The sequence below is a fragment of the Aquarana catesbeiana genome, linkage group LG10, assembly GCF_042186555.1.
Source record: "Aquarana catesbeiana isolate 2022-GZ linkage group LG10, ASM4218655v1, whole genome shotgun sequence".
Taxonomy (NCBI): domain Eukaryota; kingdom Metazoa; phylum Chordata; class Amphibia; order Anura; family Ranidae; genus Aquarana; species Aquarana catesbeiana.
In genome coordinates, this window is record NC_133333.1 from 36714314 (window position 1) to 36732055 (window position 17742).

Genomic DNA, 17742 nt, shown 5'->3' on the forward strand with positions numbered 1-17742 from the left:
AAGGGCGGTCCTCCAGGCCCCATGTCAGTTATTAGTGTTTCCTCCGGATGGGGGGTAACATATTCCTGGAACCTGGTCCCCTAGGTATCATGAGCAGGGGCTCTGTATGGCTATTTGGGGCATGTCACTAACCTTCTCCTCTGCCAGAAGCAGCACTCCGCTGGGGAGGTTGGCTGTGCTGCTTCTCCTGTTTCTCAGTGCCTGGAGAGGGCCAGGACCGGGATGATGTCAGCTCCCAAGCGCTTTACAGTCTGTAAAAGCAGCAGTATCCTTTCCTCACTGACAGCATGGCTGGTTTGTGTGAGAAAAAAGCAGGAAGCTGTGGTGCTCGGGGGGGGGGGGGGGGGGGCGGAGCTTCTGCGCTCCAAGCTGGCCCACAGGAAGTGCCGAGGGTAGGTCACTTCCGCGGCATATGACGTCATCGTCGGGCGCCAGAGATGCCAGTTCAAGTCTCTTTAAATGGCGCAAACAGGAGACGCTGGCCGCTGGTGTCTTTTTGTGTGAAGCAGATAGGCTGTGGAAAGCCAAAAAGGGGCAGGATGGATCAGTCTGCAGTTCCTGCACAGGCAGTAGATGTGGTGCCCAACACCAGCACCTCACAGGTAAGCCTGAAGTGTTGTGTCACTCTCTTGCTATCCCTGTGAGTATCCCCCCCCCCTCTCTGTAGTAGTGGGTTATGGGGACACATTTCCTCCCTCCTGCACGTGGTGTTTCGGAGTGTCAGGGTGGCTGAGAGTCTCATTATGAGTCATTTATTTTTGTCTTACAGACCAAGACCCAGGACAAGGCTCAGGCGCAGCCACCTAAAAGGAAATGTGCGGTGTGTGCAAACAAATTGAGCGACTCTTGGAGCAAAGCAGTTTGTCGCAGCTGTATAGAAGGCCTTGTAAAAGATGACCCGGTTGCCTCTTGCCAAAAGATGCTTACTTCTGTTAGAGATGAGCTTGCGTCCACCTTCAGTTCCTTTAGAACACTTATTGACAAGCTCCAGACTCCAGCTGAGAGTCTGTCTTCACAGAAGACTTCGGTCAGCACTCTGCAGCAGGCAGAGAGTGAAGACTCTAATGCCGCGTACACACGGTCGGACTTTACGGCGGACTTTGCCCGGCGGATTTTTCAACGTACTTTCCGACGGACTTTGTGAATGAACGGACTTGCCTACACACAATCCACCAAAGTCCGTCGAATTCGTACGTGATGACGTACGACCGGACTAAAACAAGGAAGTTCATAGCCAGTAGCCAATAGCTGCCCTAGCGTGCCTTTTTGTCCGTCGAACTAGCATACAGACGAGCGGACTTTTCGACCGGACTCGATTTCAACGGATAAATTTTAAACAAGTTTAAAATCTAAGTCCGTCCAACTTTTGAGAAAACAAAGTCCGCTGGAGCCCACACACATCGAATTGTCCGACGAAATCCAGTCCGCCGGGCAAAGTCCGCCGTAAAGTCCGCTCGTGTGTACGCGGCATGAGGCTGAGGTCAGATCTACCCGTTCTTCACCAGAAGAATCAGGGTCAGATATAGAGCCCAGGAATAGAGAATCCACTCGGGGCTTGAGATTTAAGTTATCTGTAGAGGATGTGGATGACTTATTAAAGGCTATCTATACTACTCTTGAATTGAAAGAGGAGGAGGTTCAGTTATCCAAACATGATCTTATGTATAAAGGATTGCATAAGAAAAAATCCAGAGTTTTTCCAGTTCACAGTTAATTGATTGATACTATCAAACTGAAATGGGATAATCCTGAGAGAAAACCATTCTTCTCTAGTAACCTATAAAGGTTTCCTTTTGATGAGGACACTGTGCAGCCTTGGAATAAGAATTCCAAGTTGGACTCGCCTCTTTCAAAGGTTTCAAAAAATTCGGACCTAGCGTTCGATGATATGGGCACGCTTAAGGATCCGATAGACAAGAGAGGGGGATATCCTTCTCCACAGAGCCTGGGACTCAGCGGTTGGGAACCTCAAACCAGCTCTGGCCTCTACTTGTGTGGCCAGAAATCTGGAGGTTTGGTTGAACCAAATTCAGACACATCTGTCAGCAGGTACCTCCAGAGAGCAGATTTTGAACTCTTTTCCTCTCCTCTTTCAGGCAGTAGGATTTTTGGTGGATTCTTCCGCAGAGTCGGTAAGAATGTCGGCCAGGACTTTGGCTTTAGTGAACTTGGCCAGGAGAAGCCTTTGGCTGAAAACATGGTCAGGGGACTCAACCTCCAAGTTGCGCCTTTGTGGGCTTCCCTTATCAGGCGATCATCTATTTGGCCCAGGACTGCAGGAGGCACTGGAACACACAGCCGATAGGAAAAAGGCGTTTCCAGAGAAAAAGAGAATCCCGACAGCCAGAAAGTTTTTTCGTGGCCAAGGCAGGCAACAGGGTCCTAGAGAAAAGGACAGCAGGCCAAAAAACATTGGACAGGGCACAAAGGCAGGGGCAAAGGGGGGGGGGTCCTGTTTAACCCTCCTCAACAGCCCGCCAAGCCACAGTGGCTTGTGTTCCCCCGGTGGGAGGAAGATTGAGGGCCTTCTTCCCACAGTGGGCAGCAGTCACTTCGAGCCCCTTCATCATGGACCTAGTGACCAATGGGTACAGGCTGGAATTTGCCCACCAACCACCAGAGCGGTTATTGGTCACCTTTCCTCCCCAAGACCGAGATAAAGCGAAGGCTCTGGGTCTCCAGATCGGAGACTTATTGGATCAAAAAAGTCCTGATTCCTGTTCCCCAGTCAGATCAGGGCAAGGGGTTCTATTCCCATGTATTTGTTGTCAAAAAGCCGTGAGGAAAGTTTTGACTTATTCTGATTCTCCGGACTTTAAACAATTCAATCAGATACAAACATTTCCTTATGGAGACGGTTTTCACTATCAAAAACCTGCTCTACCCAAACTGTTTCATGGCCACGCTGGACTTAAGGGATGCCTATCTTCACATCCCTATCCATTCAGCCTTCCAAAAATTTTTGAGATTAGCAGTGAAGATGGATACAGGGACTCGATACTTTCAATTTCAAGCCCTCCCCTTCGGTCTTTCCTCAGCCCCGCGCATTTTTACGAAGGTGTTGGGGGAAGCACTGGCTCCGCTGAGGTTAAAGGCGATAACAGTTATCCCTTACTTGGACGACCTCCTGGTGGTGGCAAAGTAATACCAGAAGCTGTTGGAGGACCTCCAGGTTGTACAAGACTTCCTACAATCCCTAGGCTGGTTGATAAATATAGAAAAGTCGTCCTTAATTCCGGCCCAGAAAGTAACATTCCTGGGTTACGACTTTTGCTCAGTAGATCAAAGAGTTTTTCTTCCTCAGGAGAGATTACAAAAATGATCCAAACTATGTCAGCATTGCAGACCAACCAGTCGGTCTCTCTAAAACGGGTTTCGAGGGCAGTGGGTCTGATGACCTCATGCTTTCCCGCAGTACCATGGGCGAGACTTCATCAATGTCCATTACAACTGTTTCTATTAAGAAACTGGGACAGGGATGCAAAGTCCCTGGAGTCAAGGGTCTGGCTTCCCGCCAGGGTAAAAAGAAGCCTGTGGTGGTGGTGGAGAACAGGCCAGCATAGTCCACTCCCATATCCCGAAGGATTACTACGGATGCGAGTTCCTGGGGATGGGGGGCCCACCTCGGCAATGCAGTGGCACAGGGAGAGTGGTCCTCGAGGGAGGCAAAGGCTTTATCCAACCAAAGAGAGCTGCTAGCAGTTCAGAGAGCCCTGCAGTGTTTTCAGATGGAGATCTGGGTCGCAATCTCCAAGTTCTGTCAGACAATATTACGACAGTCGCGTACCTCAACAAGCAGGGGGGCACGAGAAGCCGGATGCTTCAATCCATTGCCCAGGAGATCCTTTCATGGGCAGAAGGTAATCTAGCTTCAATTTCAGCTGTGCACCTGAAGGGGACACACAATTGTCTAGCAGATTATCTCATCCGCTACCGGGTAGATCGAGACAACTGGTCCCTTCATCCCGAAGTCTTTACAGATCTCACCAGCAGATGGGGATATCCCGAAGCGGATCTGTTCGCAAACCAGAACAACCGCAAGACGGAAATGTTCTTTTCCATGAACCCAGCAGACCAATCCTTGGGGAGCGATGCCCTGGTGAACCCGTGGCCATTCAGCCTATGCTCTGCCTTCCCGCTAATCAGACTTATTCCAGAAGTCCTCCGGAAGTTTCTTCTAGAAGAAATGGATCTCATCCTAATCGCCCCTTTCTGGCCCAAGAGGCCATGGTTTTCCCTGCTACAGACTCTGGTCTCGGAGCCTACACTGAGTCTTCCAAAGAGAGAAGACTTACTATCGCAGGGTCCAGTGTCACACCCACAGGTGGTTTTCTTAATCTTGACGGCTTGGTATCTGAAAAAAAGATACCGAGCGCTCAGGGGTTCTCTGAAAAGGTAGTTAAGACTCTAGTAAATTGCAGAAAACCAGTCACTAGAGCCATATATTCCAAGGTTTGGAAAAGATTTAACTCATGGATATCTGAAAATGAAAGATTAACTCATGATATTCCTTCAATTTTGGATTTTTTTCCGGAGGGTGTCGGCAAAGGTCTTTCGGTTAGTACCTTAAAGGTACAGGTGGCAGCTATCAGTGTGTTCCTCCAGTTTTCTCTCCTGGAAAATCCCACTATAGCCAGATTTTTCAAATCAATCTCTAGGGCCAGACAAATAGTGGTGAGAAGTTGTCCAACTTAGGACCTGTCCCTAGTACTTCAAACTCTGGTTGAATTTCCTTTTGAGCCTCTTGAAGATATCTCAGTTAGGTTACTCACATTAAAAACTGTTTTTCTTGTAGCTGTTAATCTCAGGACATTGTACTGCCAACCTTTTGTAGTTTGCCACAAGGCGACCTAGAAAGAAAGTTTACTTTTTTAGACGTGAGAAGGATTCTCCTAGTCTATCTTGAGGTCACCAAGACCTTTAGAAAAACTGATGCTTTGTTTGTCCTCTTTTCTGGAGTTCACAAGGGAAATAGTGCATCTAAAGCCACTCTGGCTAGGCGGATAAAGCAAGCTATCTCTGAAACTTACAAAATTAGGGAAGTTCCTCCACCCTTTGTTACTGCGCACTCAACTAGAGCCTTGTCTACGTCTTGGACTGAGAGGGCTTGGTGCCTCACCAGAACAAATTTGCAGGGTTGCCACATGGTCCAGTTACTCGACCTTCATTAAACATTATCGCCTGGATCTCCTATCAGCTCAGGAACAGGCGTTTGGTCGTAAGGTCCTTCAGGCAGTTGTCCCTCCCTAGACTGGTAAGTTCTGGCTCATCGTTTCATGGGCTGTCCTGGAAGACGCTTTGAGAAAAGCTGAGTTGGACTTACCGGTAACTCCTTTTCTGAGAGTCTTCCAGGACAGCCGGATTCCCACCCGGTTTTGTCTAAAGTTTTGTGTATTATGCATGTTTTGCAGAGACGTCATATGGTTCTTGAGTAGACTGACATGGGGCCTTTTATCTGGAGCGGGTAACGTGTTTCCTGTCCTGGTAGGAGGAGCCCTAGGTCTCATGGACTGTCCTGGAAGACTCTCAGAAAAGCAGTTAATGGTAAGTCTAACTCCGCTTTTTTGACTTTTTCACAATTTGGTGCTTCCATTGTATAGATTTGCTTTGAGTACCATTCTGGGGAGCCATTTTTTATGTGAACAGCCATACCAGACCGGGTCAGCTCCTTGAATGATTACTTTGTTTTTTTAAATCAAGTGTTGACGTCTCAAAAGTCTTTTGGATTCATCTTTTTGTAGTTCAAACCTTTTTTGTAGTTTTGCATAGCGTAGGTATCATTTTTTATTTTTTTTTTAATTCCATAGTAGATTTATTGAACATTTTTCAAAAATACAGAAAAAAGGTGGCAAAACAAAAGGTCGCACCTCAACGGGGTGACCCATTCCTATCAGGTATTCGGCTTTCTGTGTCCCCACTGGAGGTTTTCCTTCACTTCTTCATGGACACAGATAGAAATAACATCTTCACAGAGGCTCCTAATCTTCCTTACTTGTTGTGTGGTTGAAATTGTTGAGCTGTAGTTTGATCCCGTGTAAAGGAAGATCTGGTAGAATTTTCCCCTGAGGGTATCGGAGACCAGGACTAAATAAAGTGTAAAAATGTGCATCTGTAGGCCAAGCAAGAAACATAGGAAGCTACAAGAATATGCAGCAATCTAAGGTATTATTCTAAATATATTTATTAAAAACTAAAAGTAAAATGTTGCACTAACATGGACTCGCCTGTAAGCACTGCAATATAATAGCCATGCAACAGGAACCATTCTCAGAGCTAGACAGCCAGTGTTATGGCTCCAAATTTATCTGCAGGATGTTCTTAAAGTATTAGCTTGTATTTGAATTTGTAGCATCAAATGAGGATGCTACTGTCAAATAACAGGCTTAACAAAAAGGAGGCTAGTAACTTACCCCAACAGGAATTAGGCAGGACCTTCCAGCTGCTTCAGCACACCACCTTGAAAAGGAGAAGAGAGGACTACATTGTGACTTTGGATGGTGGCATAATTGAAACCTGTCTGGGACTGACCTTTGCCAACATCCTGCTGATCCGTTTGGAGGCTCACCCCTGGCCATCGTGCCATCTAGCACTAAAGATTGTTTCTGTTGCATGGCTGTTGTGTTGTGCTACTTACCTGTGGTTTCATGTACTGTACGTCCAATATTTAATGTTTAAAAAAAATACATTTGGGATAATGCCATAGGTCAGCTCATCTTTCTGTAATCATAGATGGGCATAATGGGGTGGATTTGCTAAAAACTGGAGAATGCAAAATCTGGTGCAGCTGTGCATTGTAGCCAATCCGCTTCTAACTTCAGCTTGTTCAAATAAGCTTTGACAAAAAAAAAAAAAACCTAGAAGCTGATTGGTTACTATGTAGAGCTGCACCATATGTTACATTCTCCAGTCTTAATAAATCAACCCCATCGTAATTGGATGGTTGCTAGTACTTTGGAGTCTAGCGGCATAGAACAGCTTTTTTATGTTGGCCAAGCAAAATGCTGTATGAAATGCCTGTTGAAACTGTAATGATGTAGTCTCCAAACTGCGGACTGGGGGCTGGATGTGGCCCTTTGCTTGCTTTTTTCCGGCCCTTGGGGCACAATTTTATTCACTGACACCAATGACGGGCACATTTCCTCCCAATGTCACCAATGATGGGGCACAGTTCCTTCCAATGGCTCCAACTTTGGGTCCCAATGACGCCAATAATGGAACATAATTCCTCCCAATGAAACCAACAATGGGGCACAATTCCTCCCATTGATACCAATGATGGGGCACAATTCCTTCCAATTACACCAATGATGGGGGATTGTGTACTCCCACTGATGCTGGGACATTTTCTACTCCCAATGACCATAGTCTGGCCCCCCCTAAGGTCTGAAAACTGGCCCTTTGGTTGAAAAGTTTTGAGACCCCTGATGTAGATTATGTAGCACAGATTAAATGTGAATATTCTTATTTAAAGTTGAACTTTAGGCAAACGACATTTGACATTGCTGTTTTACCTGCCAATAGGTTTGAAATTTTGTTGACGCAGTCTTGAGATTTACATAGCTCTGCCAGACAGCAGTGCCACCTCCAGTCCCCTGGTTGTGGTTGAACAGTAAAGGAGAAGCAGAAGAGCTCTTCATTCGGCTCTCTACTTCTCTCTTTTCCTTGTCATCACACCTGATTGGCCACTCGTGTTGCTCCTCCCTCTCTCAGGCTGAATGCTTCTCTACATGGTATAACAGAAGGCTCATATCAAGTCAAATTAAGGTGCTTACAACAGATCAGCTTTTCTCAACCAGGGTTCTGTGGTACCTTCAGGTTCCTCCAGAGGTTGCTAGGGGATCCTTGCGCAATGAGCAACTTCTTCCTCTCAGATAAGTAACCTCTGGGAACAATAATCTTTTAAGCTATCTGTAATGGGGGAATCTTCTCAATGACTGTAAGTGTAAGGAGCATTCACCCCAGTGACCATTACACTAATGTACCATGAGTTATAGATATAGAATTTATTTGTAGGGGTTCCCTGAGACCAGGAAGTTATTTCAGGGGCTCCTCTGTGGTTAAAGCTGAGAAAGCCTGCATTAGATTATTTAAAACAATACATTGTGTTTTTTTTTTTTTTTTTTTTTTTTTTTTTTTTATGAATACTTGGAGTTCAGTTTTAACTTATTGTTGCAGTATGACATTAAAAAAAGCAAAAAAAGTATATATTTGAATTATCTTTATCCTTGTTGACACCTTCGAAGCTTCACCTTTTAGGAAGCTATCAATAGTTGCCTTAGACTGTCTTCTTGCAGTGGCATTCTGCTTCATTTTAAGTTCCTGCTTCCTTTCTTTCTTATTCCCCATTCGCGCATCCCTTTTGCAGCCACCCTTTTTTATTTTCCTCATCTGTACATAGCACCCCCCTTCCATTCTGTACTATGTATAGCTGCATCTGTCTACCCCACCATTGCATGTCTGCTCTCACCACCACATCTTCTCATCTTCCTCATTGGTATGGGACACGGCATTTCGCTACAAATCATTGGTGTGACTTGGACAGGAACTCTAGTAAACTGGGCCGCTCAGAGAGCCTGCGGGTTTACGAGCGCAAGCGTTCCCAGCGAGGCTCAGCTAAAGGCAAGCAGGCGCGCTCTCGCAGTGATGTGGATCTGGAGGCTGCAGCCCGAGCAAACGACATGCAGCTTTCTTCAAGCAAATCCAGCTCTAAATCAGGCAACTTCACGTAGGTTTGGAGGACAATGTACCTCGACATATGGAATGACTTTCATGGTTATTTCTAATAGTGTTCAATTCCAACAATAATGTTTGTTTTGGTTTCTAGTGTACTTGTTGCTTATATACACTAGTAGCAAGCTTTGAAAGCTCTTTCATGCAGTGTTGTTATCACAAGTTCATGATAATGTTGATATAAGCTCCAAAATCGCTGCCTGCAAGTTGTATGAGTGACAGGTACTCTTCTAGGAGGTAACTTGACCAGAGATGCTTTTCCTTATTTGTGGTTTCACCCCGGTTGTCAGATGGCCATCTTCTTGGGACTTAAGTTCTCTTTTTGATATTATTTTACAATCTGAAAAGAATGAAAGTTCTAACAATATGGACATCTCATAATTCTGTGGTCCTAATGCACAAATGGTGCCCTCTGGTCTAGACTATTTTCTTTTCCCTCTTGCAACCAGCAATAATGTCAGGTAGGTCTGTGCTTTTTCACTTTCTATGTTGTGCATGAGCTATCTGAATTTATACAGCACCAGCAAATAAATTCAAAGTTTGCTCACTATGCTTTACCAAGATGATTGAATGCTGCAAAACACAGATGTGTTTAATAAGGTAATGCTAGTAATGTTAGTAACCTGCAGTAACCAATCAGACTGCAGTTTAGTTGTGCCCAACCAGTCAAATATGGATTCCGAATGGCTATTATGGCTACATATGAGCTGGGTCGACAGACAGTCATATGAGATGGGTGGGCAGACAGACAACATGAGATGGGCAGACAGGCACAGACATGAGATGGGCAAGTAGTCAGATATGTGAGATGGATAGACAAAGCAATATTTGACATTGATAGACCGATATACAAACAGACATATGAGTTGGGTAGACAGATGGACATATGAGTTGGGTAGACAGGTGGACATATGAGTTGGGTACACAGTTGGACATATGAGTTGGGTTGACAGATGGACAAATGAGATGGGTAGACAGACGTATGGGCTGGGTCAATGGATGGACGTATGGGTTGGGTCGACTCCTGGACGTATGGGTTGGGTTGACAGACAGACATATAATATGGGGATGGAAAGACCTATAATATGGGGATGGAAAGACATAAGGGATGATCAAGCAGACGTATATTTGATGGACGGGGACACAGACTTGTGTGCTGGATGGACACAGATGCCATACACTAATAAGATAAAAAGGAGAGATGGATTAAGTGGATGGAATGGATTCTTTGCTGTGTTTGTCTGCACTGGTCCCACTTTTGTAACAATAAAATATTTCTATTCCAGTCCTGAGCCTGGAGGGAGTGCGGATGGTCCGCCGTCCTTTCTGCTTCCCCAGTCTGAGGAGACTGAGCCGCGCGTTTTGGAGATCGAGAATGACCCCCCAAACTGGAGGGAACTCGTCCCCCCTGAAACACTCCTCAGGCTGACGAAAAGCGAAATCAAGCGGCAAGAGGTCATCAATGGTACGATTCGCCACAAACTTTTTTTTTTTCCTCGCTGGTTAATGACTTGGGTAGATTGGTACATAGCCCTACATGCTCCTACCATAATGGGTACCCATACATTTCATCAGAATTGGTTAGTCATTCAATGCCAGGGAGATATCTTTAGGATGTCTCTGGAACTCTATTTAGAAATAGATGGTGTTGGGGGCGTGGCCTGGCAAGGAATGGAGTGAGACGTAGGTAGAGTGAGCTCCCTGCACACAAACTCCTGTACGAGATCCTGCGGAACGATATACGGATATAAAACATCCCACGGACACCCCCTTGTGTCCCGGGATCGCTGCGGACCATGTCTCCGCCAAAACGGGGCACTGCAACAGCGGACAAACTCACCCAATTCCGCCACCAGGAGAAAGACATGCAGCAGAAAAATGGCGCCGACACGTGTGCGGGCCCGGAGCCTCAGAATACAGACACAGCTAAAGTACTGGAAGCTATAGCTGCTCTACAAGGTACCCTGACTGCAAAGATTGATGAAGTTAAAATCGACATCTCCCTCATCAGACAGGATTTCTCCAAACTAAAGGACAGGGTCACAGAGGCAGAGACTAGAATCAGCAATGCGGAGGATGCCTTGCACCCCATGAGGCATACCACTGAGGAGATACAAAGGCAGTTACAACAGCTCCATGCCCACCAGGACGACATGGAGAACCGCCTCAGACGCTGTAATCTCCGCTTCATAGGACTGCCAGAAAAAGAAGAAGGCGCTGACCCAACTACTTATCTAGGATCACTCCTGATTAAAACATATGGCCGGGAGGCCTTCTCAGTAATGTTTGCGGTGGAAAGGGCACACCGCATTCCAGCGCGGCCCCCACCACCCGGAGCGCCTCCCCGCACATTCATTGCCAAATTTTTAAACTTCAGGGACAGGGACAAAATCCTCAAACTCACCCGGGAGAGAGGAAATATCCAAATTGGAAACAGCCAGATTGCAGTATTTCCAGATTTTTCCAGCGAGGTGCAAAGGAAAAGAGCACAGTATCAAGAAGTGAAGCGCCGACTGAGGACCCTTCATCTCAAATATGCAATGCTATTTCCCGCCAGACTGCGGGTGGAAGTAGACGGAAGAGCGCAGTTTTTTGATGATCCGACGGCAGCGACGGCTTGGCTGGATCGGAGGGACAGACCTGTTTAATAAGCTTATGACCGCAGAAATAGATGGTGTTCTACAGAATAATTGGAGCAACCATTAGGGTATTTTACAAATTTTAGCATCAAGATTTTATGCACAAAATAGAAGTGATTAAAATGCCTATTAAGTTACCAGTACTGTTACATAAGGGGCAAGCTAGCTATACCATGAGCTAGATAAATGAGTCTTTACATATACAGTATAGGTTCTAGCTAAAGCTCTTAGAATTTGGCTGGAAATGTACTGTATGCTTTTGTGTCACCCTTCTGATCTTCTTTTCCCTTGTCTTCTGCAGAACTGCTGTTCACAGAGCACGCTCATGTTAGGATGCTGCGTGTCCTCCATGACATCTTCTACCTTCCCATGCAGAATTCTTGGATACCCAACATGGAGCTGGAAAATATCTTCCCCAGTCTGGATGACCTCATAGATGCTCATGGTAATACTGTCCACCCCTACATCCTTTTATGTATCTCTCCCATTCCTTTTACTCATTGTGATCTATATCCGTCACACTAGCCTTGTTCCTGGATAACTTGAAAAAGCTGCGTCAGGAGAACAACTCCATAATCCAGGAGATTGGGAACACGTTGCTACAGCGGGTGAGTTAAGAGCCTTTCTCTGCATACCTGCTCCTCCACATCATTATGTTGTAGCTGTCATTGAAAACATAAGCATGACTCCCACTGGTGATGAGCTTAGCACCCATTTAGTATAGACAGCGCATAGACGATTTGATCTTTCTGATTCTACCGGTGGGGGGAACTGGGAGCCTTCCTGGCTGGCAGAACACAATGATTACTGCTGACGGCTATAGCTTCTGGGAGTAATCACATGCCAAAAATCCGACAGGCTGGTCATACCCAAGTTGATCGATGGATGGACTTGGCTACAATCAACCTGCCCATACATGTATAAAAATTTGGTCGGTCCCCGCTGAACTGGCTGAATTTCAAATCATGTATGGCCGGCTTAAAGTGGTTGTAAAGGCAGGAGATTTGTTTTATCTTTTATGCATTCTATTCTTCTGTGTGCAGCAGTCCCCTCTAAAACTTACCTGAGCTCATCTAGATCCAGCAATGTTGTAGGAATGTCTTGGCTGCCCGGGACTCCCCTCCTCATTGGCTGTCAATCAAAGTCAGTCAGCCAATGAGGAGAGAAAGGGGGCCAGGCCATGGCCCCGTGTCTGAATGGACACAAGGAGCCTCGGCTCGGGTGCCCCCATAGCAAGCTGCTTGCTGTGGGGGCACTTGGCAGGAGGGAGGGGCCAGGAGAGCCGAAGAGGGAACCGAGATAAGGAGGTTCCAGGCTGCTCTGTGCAAAACCACTGCACAGAGCAGGCAAGTATAACATGTTTGTCATTTTTAACTAAAAAAACCCCAAGACTTTAGTATCACTTCAATACTTTGTTCACAGGTAGTAAAACCAGGCGGTTGAATTGTGGTTTCACCGCCCCCCCTGCCCACCCACCTGAACTTTAACATACAGCTGCTCACCGCTGTCCTTATGCCGCGGCCAAGATGCTGTGCCTCATGGCTGGAGCAAAATGTTAAAATTCATGTCGCTTTCAGCAGGTAGTGCTGAATGCAGCTAATGCAGGTCTATGCAACCGAATGAAATGTGGGCGATTGCAGAGTGGTAGTACAGCAATTAAATGGTTAAATCAGGCTGTGAGGAAGTGCCATATCGGCGTCTCGCCTCCTTGTCAAACACTGCTAAAAAATTATCATAGCTTGAGCCACTTTTCATAAGAGTGGCAGTCCCTGCATCACATGTGTTTGATGTTAGAACAGAAATACAGTAAACATGCAGTCAGATAGACACCAGTTAGGTCCAATGGACACAGTAATCAGCACCAAGTAACACAGCTGGCTAGACACACCTCTCCCTTTCCCTGAAATACAGATTTGTGTGAGGACACTTGTGATGAGGGGTGTGGCTGTTACTCAGCTCTGCCAACACAAGGCACTGCAGTGTGAGATGGAGGCAGCATTTTCACTATGAGAAAAAAAAGCATTTCCAAGAAGAATAGGTCACAAATCATAACATGGGGGGGGGGGGGGGGGGTACAGTGCAATTTATTCCATTTTGGAATAAGGCTGTAAGATAACAAAATGTGGAAAAAGTGAAGCGCTGTGAATACTTTCCGGATGCACTGCATCTGACTATTGTGAGATAAAAGGATGCTAGAATTCAGTTGGGCTTTAAAGCAGGGCTGGTATGATCAACAATTTATTCTACATGTCTGGCTTTGCATATCAGCTGAAGCTGTAATGTATATTGTGTGTTGCAGTGTGTTTACGAATGCATGATGTGTAAGGGCAGTAGACATGTGCAGAACAGAAAAATGTGTTTAGTTTTGGATAGATTTGTTATGTTAATACACTTTTTTTCGTTGATTTGTCTCGGAATTCGTTTAGTTTAGTTTAGTTTTTTAAAGTGATTGTAAAGTCTTGTTTTTCCCGCCCCCCCCCCCCATAAAAATAATAAACATGTTATACTTACCTACTCTGTTGCAGTGGATTTACACAGAGCAGCCCGGATCCTCCTCTTCTCGGGTCCCTCTTTGGCTCTCCTGGCCCCTCCCTCCTGTTCAGTGCCCCCACAGCAAGCAGCTTGCTATTGGGGCACCCGAGCCGAGTCACAGCTCCCTGTGTCCATTCAGACACGGAGCAACGACCCGGCCCCACCCCCTCTCTCCCCTGATTGGCTAGCTGATTCTGATTGACAGCAGCCAATGGCACCGCTGCTGTGTCTCAGCCAATCAGGAGGGAGAATCTCGGACAGCTGAGACAGTCCTGGACAGAGAGGGACCTTAGGTGGGGGGGGGGGGGGGCTGCTGCACCAAGAAGACTTTTTATCTGGAATGCATTAAGATAAAAAACCTTCTGCCTTTACAACCACTTTAATTTTCGAATGAATTCCAAATTTTTGGAACGATAGAACTCTGATCGGTCGAAAAATAATCGACCGATTGGAATTCTGTGTGAAGAATAGCTGGTTGTTAAGGAGCGGGCCGGTAAGCCAGCTGCCGCATCCTTAACAACCAATGACTCAGGAGCTGTCAGCGTGCCTCCCCCAAATCCTTACCAGGGCCTTTGGGTCTGGTATGAATTTTAAGGGGAACTTCACACCAAAGTTATAAAAAAAAATGGCGTCCCCCCCCCCCCCAAATTAATACCAGGCTCTTATGCAAGCCTGCAGGCCAGGAAGGGGGGGGGTGTGAGCGCGCGTGGCCCCTCTCTCCTGAACCATACCAGGCCACATGCCCCCAGATCCCCCCATGTGAATGAGTATGGGATATGGTTCAGAAGGAAAGGCACTCACTCGTCATCCGAATAACCAGAAATTCGGACAAGTTTATATTCAGACTGAAATTAATTGCACATAAAGGGCACCCCAATTATTGGAAGAGGTGCCAAAAAAGGCAGGCAGTGGACAACTAGTACTCCTTATTACCTGTGATCTCCCTTCAGGTGATCTTTTCCTATTACTGACTTACCATGCCTTGTGCACTGTGTCACTGTGTGAAGGCAGACATCTTGGTAGAGGCAGGGCGTTGCTTCCTCGTTTCAGAACCTCCAGCAAGGAGAACAGTGAGCAGCACAGCAGTGGCACCACCAAATCTCACTCCATATCTCTTAAAACTAATGGGGATGGGAGTCAGAGGCAGCAGTGCCTTAGATCTCAGACTGCAGCTATACAACTATAAGGCTACAGTACAGGAGTGCCTAGGCACACTCACATACCAGGAAATGCCCTGCTGATTTTCAGGATGAATTTAGGACAAAAGTTAGATTTTTCAGGGTGCTGCTTAGGTACAATTTACATTTATGGATGTTCCATATATTTTTTTTTTTTTTATGTTCAGGTCCTAAAGAAACTATAATAGATACGTATAGCATGATTTCTTAGCTGGGGAACTGTATCCTCACTGCAAGGGAGTATTTATTTGCCCATAGTTGAGCCTTCAGCTTTAACAGCTGCAAGGCTACAGATTGTTGCTTAGTGAGGGTTAGGAAACCTGGCAACCTTCAATCGTCCACACCACCCCTCTCGAAGAACGGAAACCGAGAGCAGTTTTAATTGTCTGGGGAAGATTCCAAGACAACCTGTTTATATGAATAGATACACTACATGGTTCTCCGCGTCTGGGGAATGCAAAAGCAGGTGACGTAAGCTTCATTTACTTATCCGTGACCCGTCATTTTTCTTCTCTATCAGTTTGATGGCACAGAGGGACAATGGTTTCAGAAGATATCTTCAAGGTTCTGTAGCCGACAGCCATTTGCCCTGGAACAGCTCAAACAGAAGCAGAAGAAAGACCCCAGATTCACACAGTTTATTCAGGTAAGCCCCTTATTGCTTATTTAGCTGCAGACAGCCACTCCTAAAGTGGAGGTAAACCTCAGACATGAAATATGAACAAAGAATATCCCTCCATAGTGTTTACTTGTCTGAATCCAGAGTATTAGGTGTAATTTCTGTCTGTCATGAACTGCTCCTCCGCTATCAGCATGAATAACTTCTGATAAGTTTACCTGACACCAAGAGAAAAAAGGGGACGAGAAGGATCTCCAGCACACAGCCTGTGATTGACATCATCAGCACTGTTTCCTGTGTGCTGTGTGAAGGTATCTCTTCCCTCCAATCAGCTCTCAGAGCTCTCCTCACTGAGCTCTGCAGAGTGTAACTTCAGCTCTCCACCCCTTGTTTTCTGAAAGCTCAGACAAGCTTTAAAAATGTAGGAATTTGAACTGATGTAGACAAAGGAAGACTGAAGATAAACAGGTACAACTTACGTAGGAAGGTTTTATTTAATCACTGTGTATCACCTGAGGCCAGTCCCTGCATTGGGTATGTTAAGGGTTTAGGCCTGATATTGTTGCTGGGAAATCAGGTAAGCACTGCAGTTTGCAAATGATATATGCTGGGGAAGCACAAAGGCCGGGGAAGGGTTAGAATAATCATTCTCAACAAGGCTTTCATTAGAGGTTCCTTGAGTTGCAGCGAATTCACTTCCTATCTGTTGGTGCCTCCATGGTTCTAAGTGCAATGGCACTTGGCAAAGCCAACAGCATGACACCAAAGGGCTTTACAGCTGTCTATAAGGGTGAAATTTTGACTACCACTGTAGGGGCCTTCTTCACACTGACCCCTGATAAATAATTTTGGTAGGGGTTCTCTAAAACCAGAAAAAAGGTTGATAAAGGCTGAAATAGAAGATTTCTTGTTGTCTGCATCCCCATTAAAGTGATAGAGCTTCACTATTTCAGCAATAGGGGTCTAAGTACAATATAACACGTTTGTTGTGCAGAAATGACGAATGTCCACACAATCAGGGCAAAAGTTGCTGTACTTCCTCAATAATTATTATTATTATTATACAGGATTTATATAGCGCCAACAGTTTGCGCAGCACTTTACAACATGAGAGCAGACCGTACAATTGCAATACAAATCAATGTCACTGCCACCTAGTGTCTACAATATGTTTTTGTTTCCTGATTGAGATGCACTATATTACCAAAAGTATTGGGACACCTGCCTTTACACGCACATTAAGGTTAATGGCATCCCAGTCTTAGTCCGTAGGGTTCAATATTGAGTTGGCCCACCCTTTGCAGCTATAACAGCTTCAACTCTTCTGGGAAGGCTGTCCACAAGGTTTAGGAGTGTGTCTATGGGAATGTTTGATCATTCTTCCAGAAGTGCATTTGTAAGGTCAGGCACTGATGTTGGACGAGAAGGCCTGGCTCGTAGTTTCTGTTCTAATTCATCCCAAAGGTGTTCTATCTGGTTGAGGTCAGGACTCTGTGCAGGCCAGTCAAACTCACTCATCCATGTCTTTATGGACCTTGCTTTGTCCACTGGTCCAAATCATTTGGCGGAGGGGGAATATGTTGTGGGGTTGTTTTTCAGGGGTTGGGTTTGGACCCTTAGTTCCAGTGAAGGGATCTCTTAAGGCGTCAGCATACCAAGACATTTTGGACAATTTCATGCTCCCAACTTTGTGGGAACAGTTTGGGGATGGCCCCTTCCTGTTTCAACAGGGCTGCACACCAGTGCATAAAGCAAGGTCCATAAAGACATGGAGGAATTTGAATGGGCCTGCACAGAGTCCTGACCTCAACTCGATAGAACACCTTTGGGATGAATTAGAGTGGAGACTGCAAGCCAGACCTTCTCGTCCACATCAGTGCCTGACCTCACAAATGCTCTTCTGGAAGAATGGTTAAACATTCCCATAGACACACTCCTAAACCTTGTGGACAGCCTTCCCAGAAGAGTTGAAGCTGTTATAGCTGCAAAGGGTGTGGCAACGCAATATTGAACCCTACGGACTAAGACTTTGACTGGGAAGCCA

General features: G+C 45.8%; 1 protein-coding gene across 7 annotated transcripts in view; it reads left to right on the forward strand.

Moving 5' to 3' along the window:
• The window catches only part of ARHGEF1 (Rho guanine nucleotide exchange factor 1), a 194753-nt gene that overhangs the window by 139203 nt on the left and 37808 nt on the right, over positions 1 to 17742 (forward strand). For 5 of the 7 annotated variants that reach the window (XM_073601999.1, XM_073602001.1, XM_073602000.1 and 2 more), the window contains 5 exons: positions 8543 to 8725; positions 10017 to 10195; positions 11671 to 11814; positions 11895 to 11977; positions 15600 to 15725. In XM_073601999.1, the coding sequence (XP_073458100.1) occupies positions 8543 to 8725; positions 10017 to 10195; positions 11671 to 11814; positions 11895 to 11977; positions 15600 to 15725 (715 nt within the window). The remainder of the gene's footprint in view (positions 1 to 8542; positions 8726 to 10016; positions 10196 to 11670; positions 11815 to 11894; positions 11978 to 15599; positions 15726 to 17742) is intronic. The other 2 variants (XM_073602003.1, XM_073602004.1) reach the window with 1 other exon arrangement.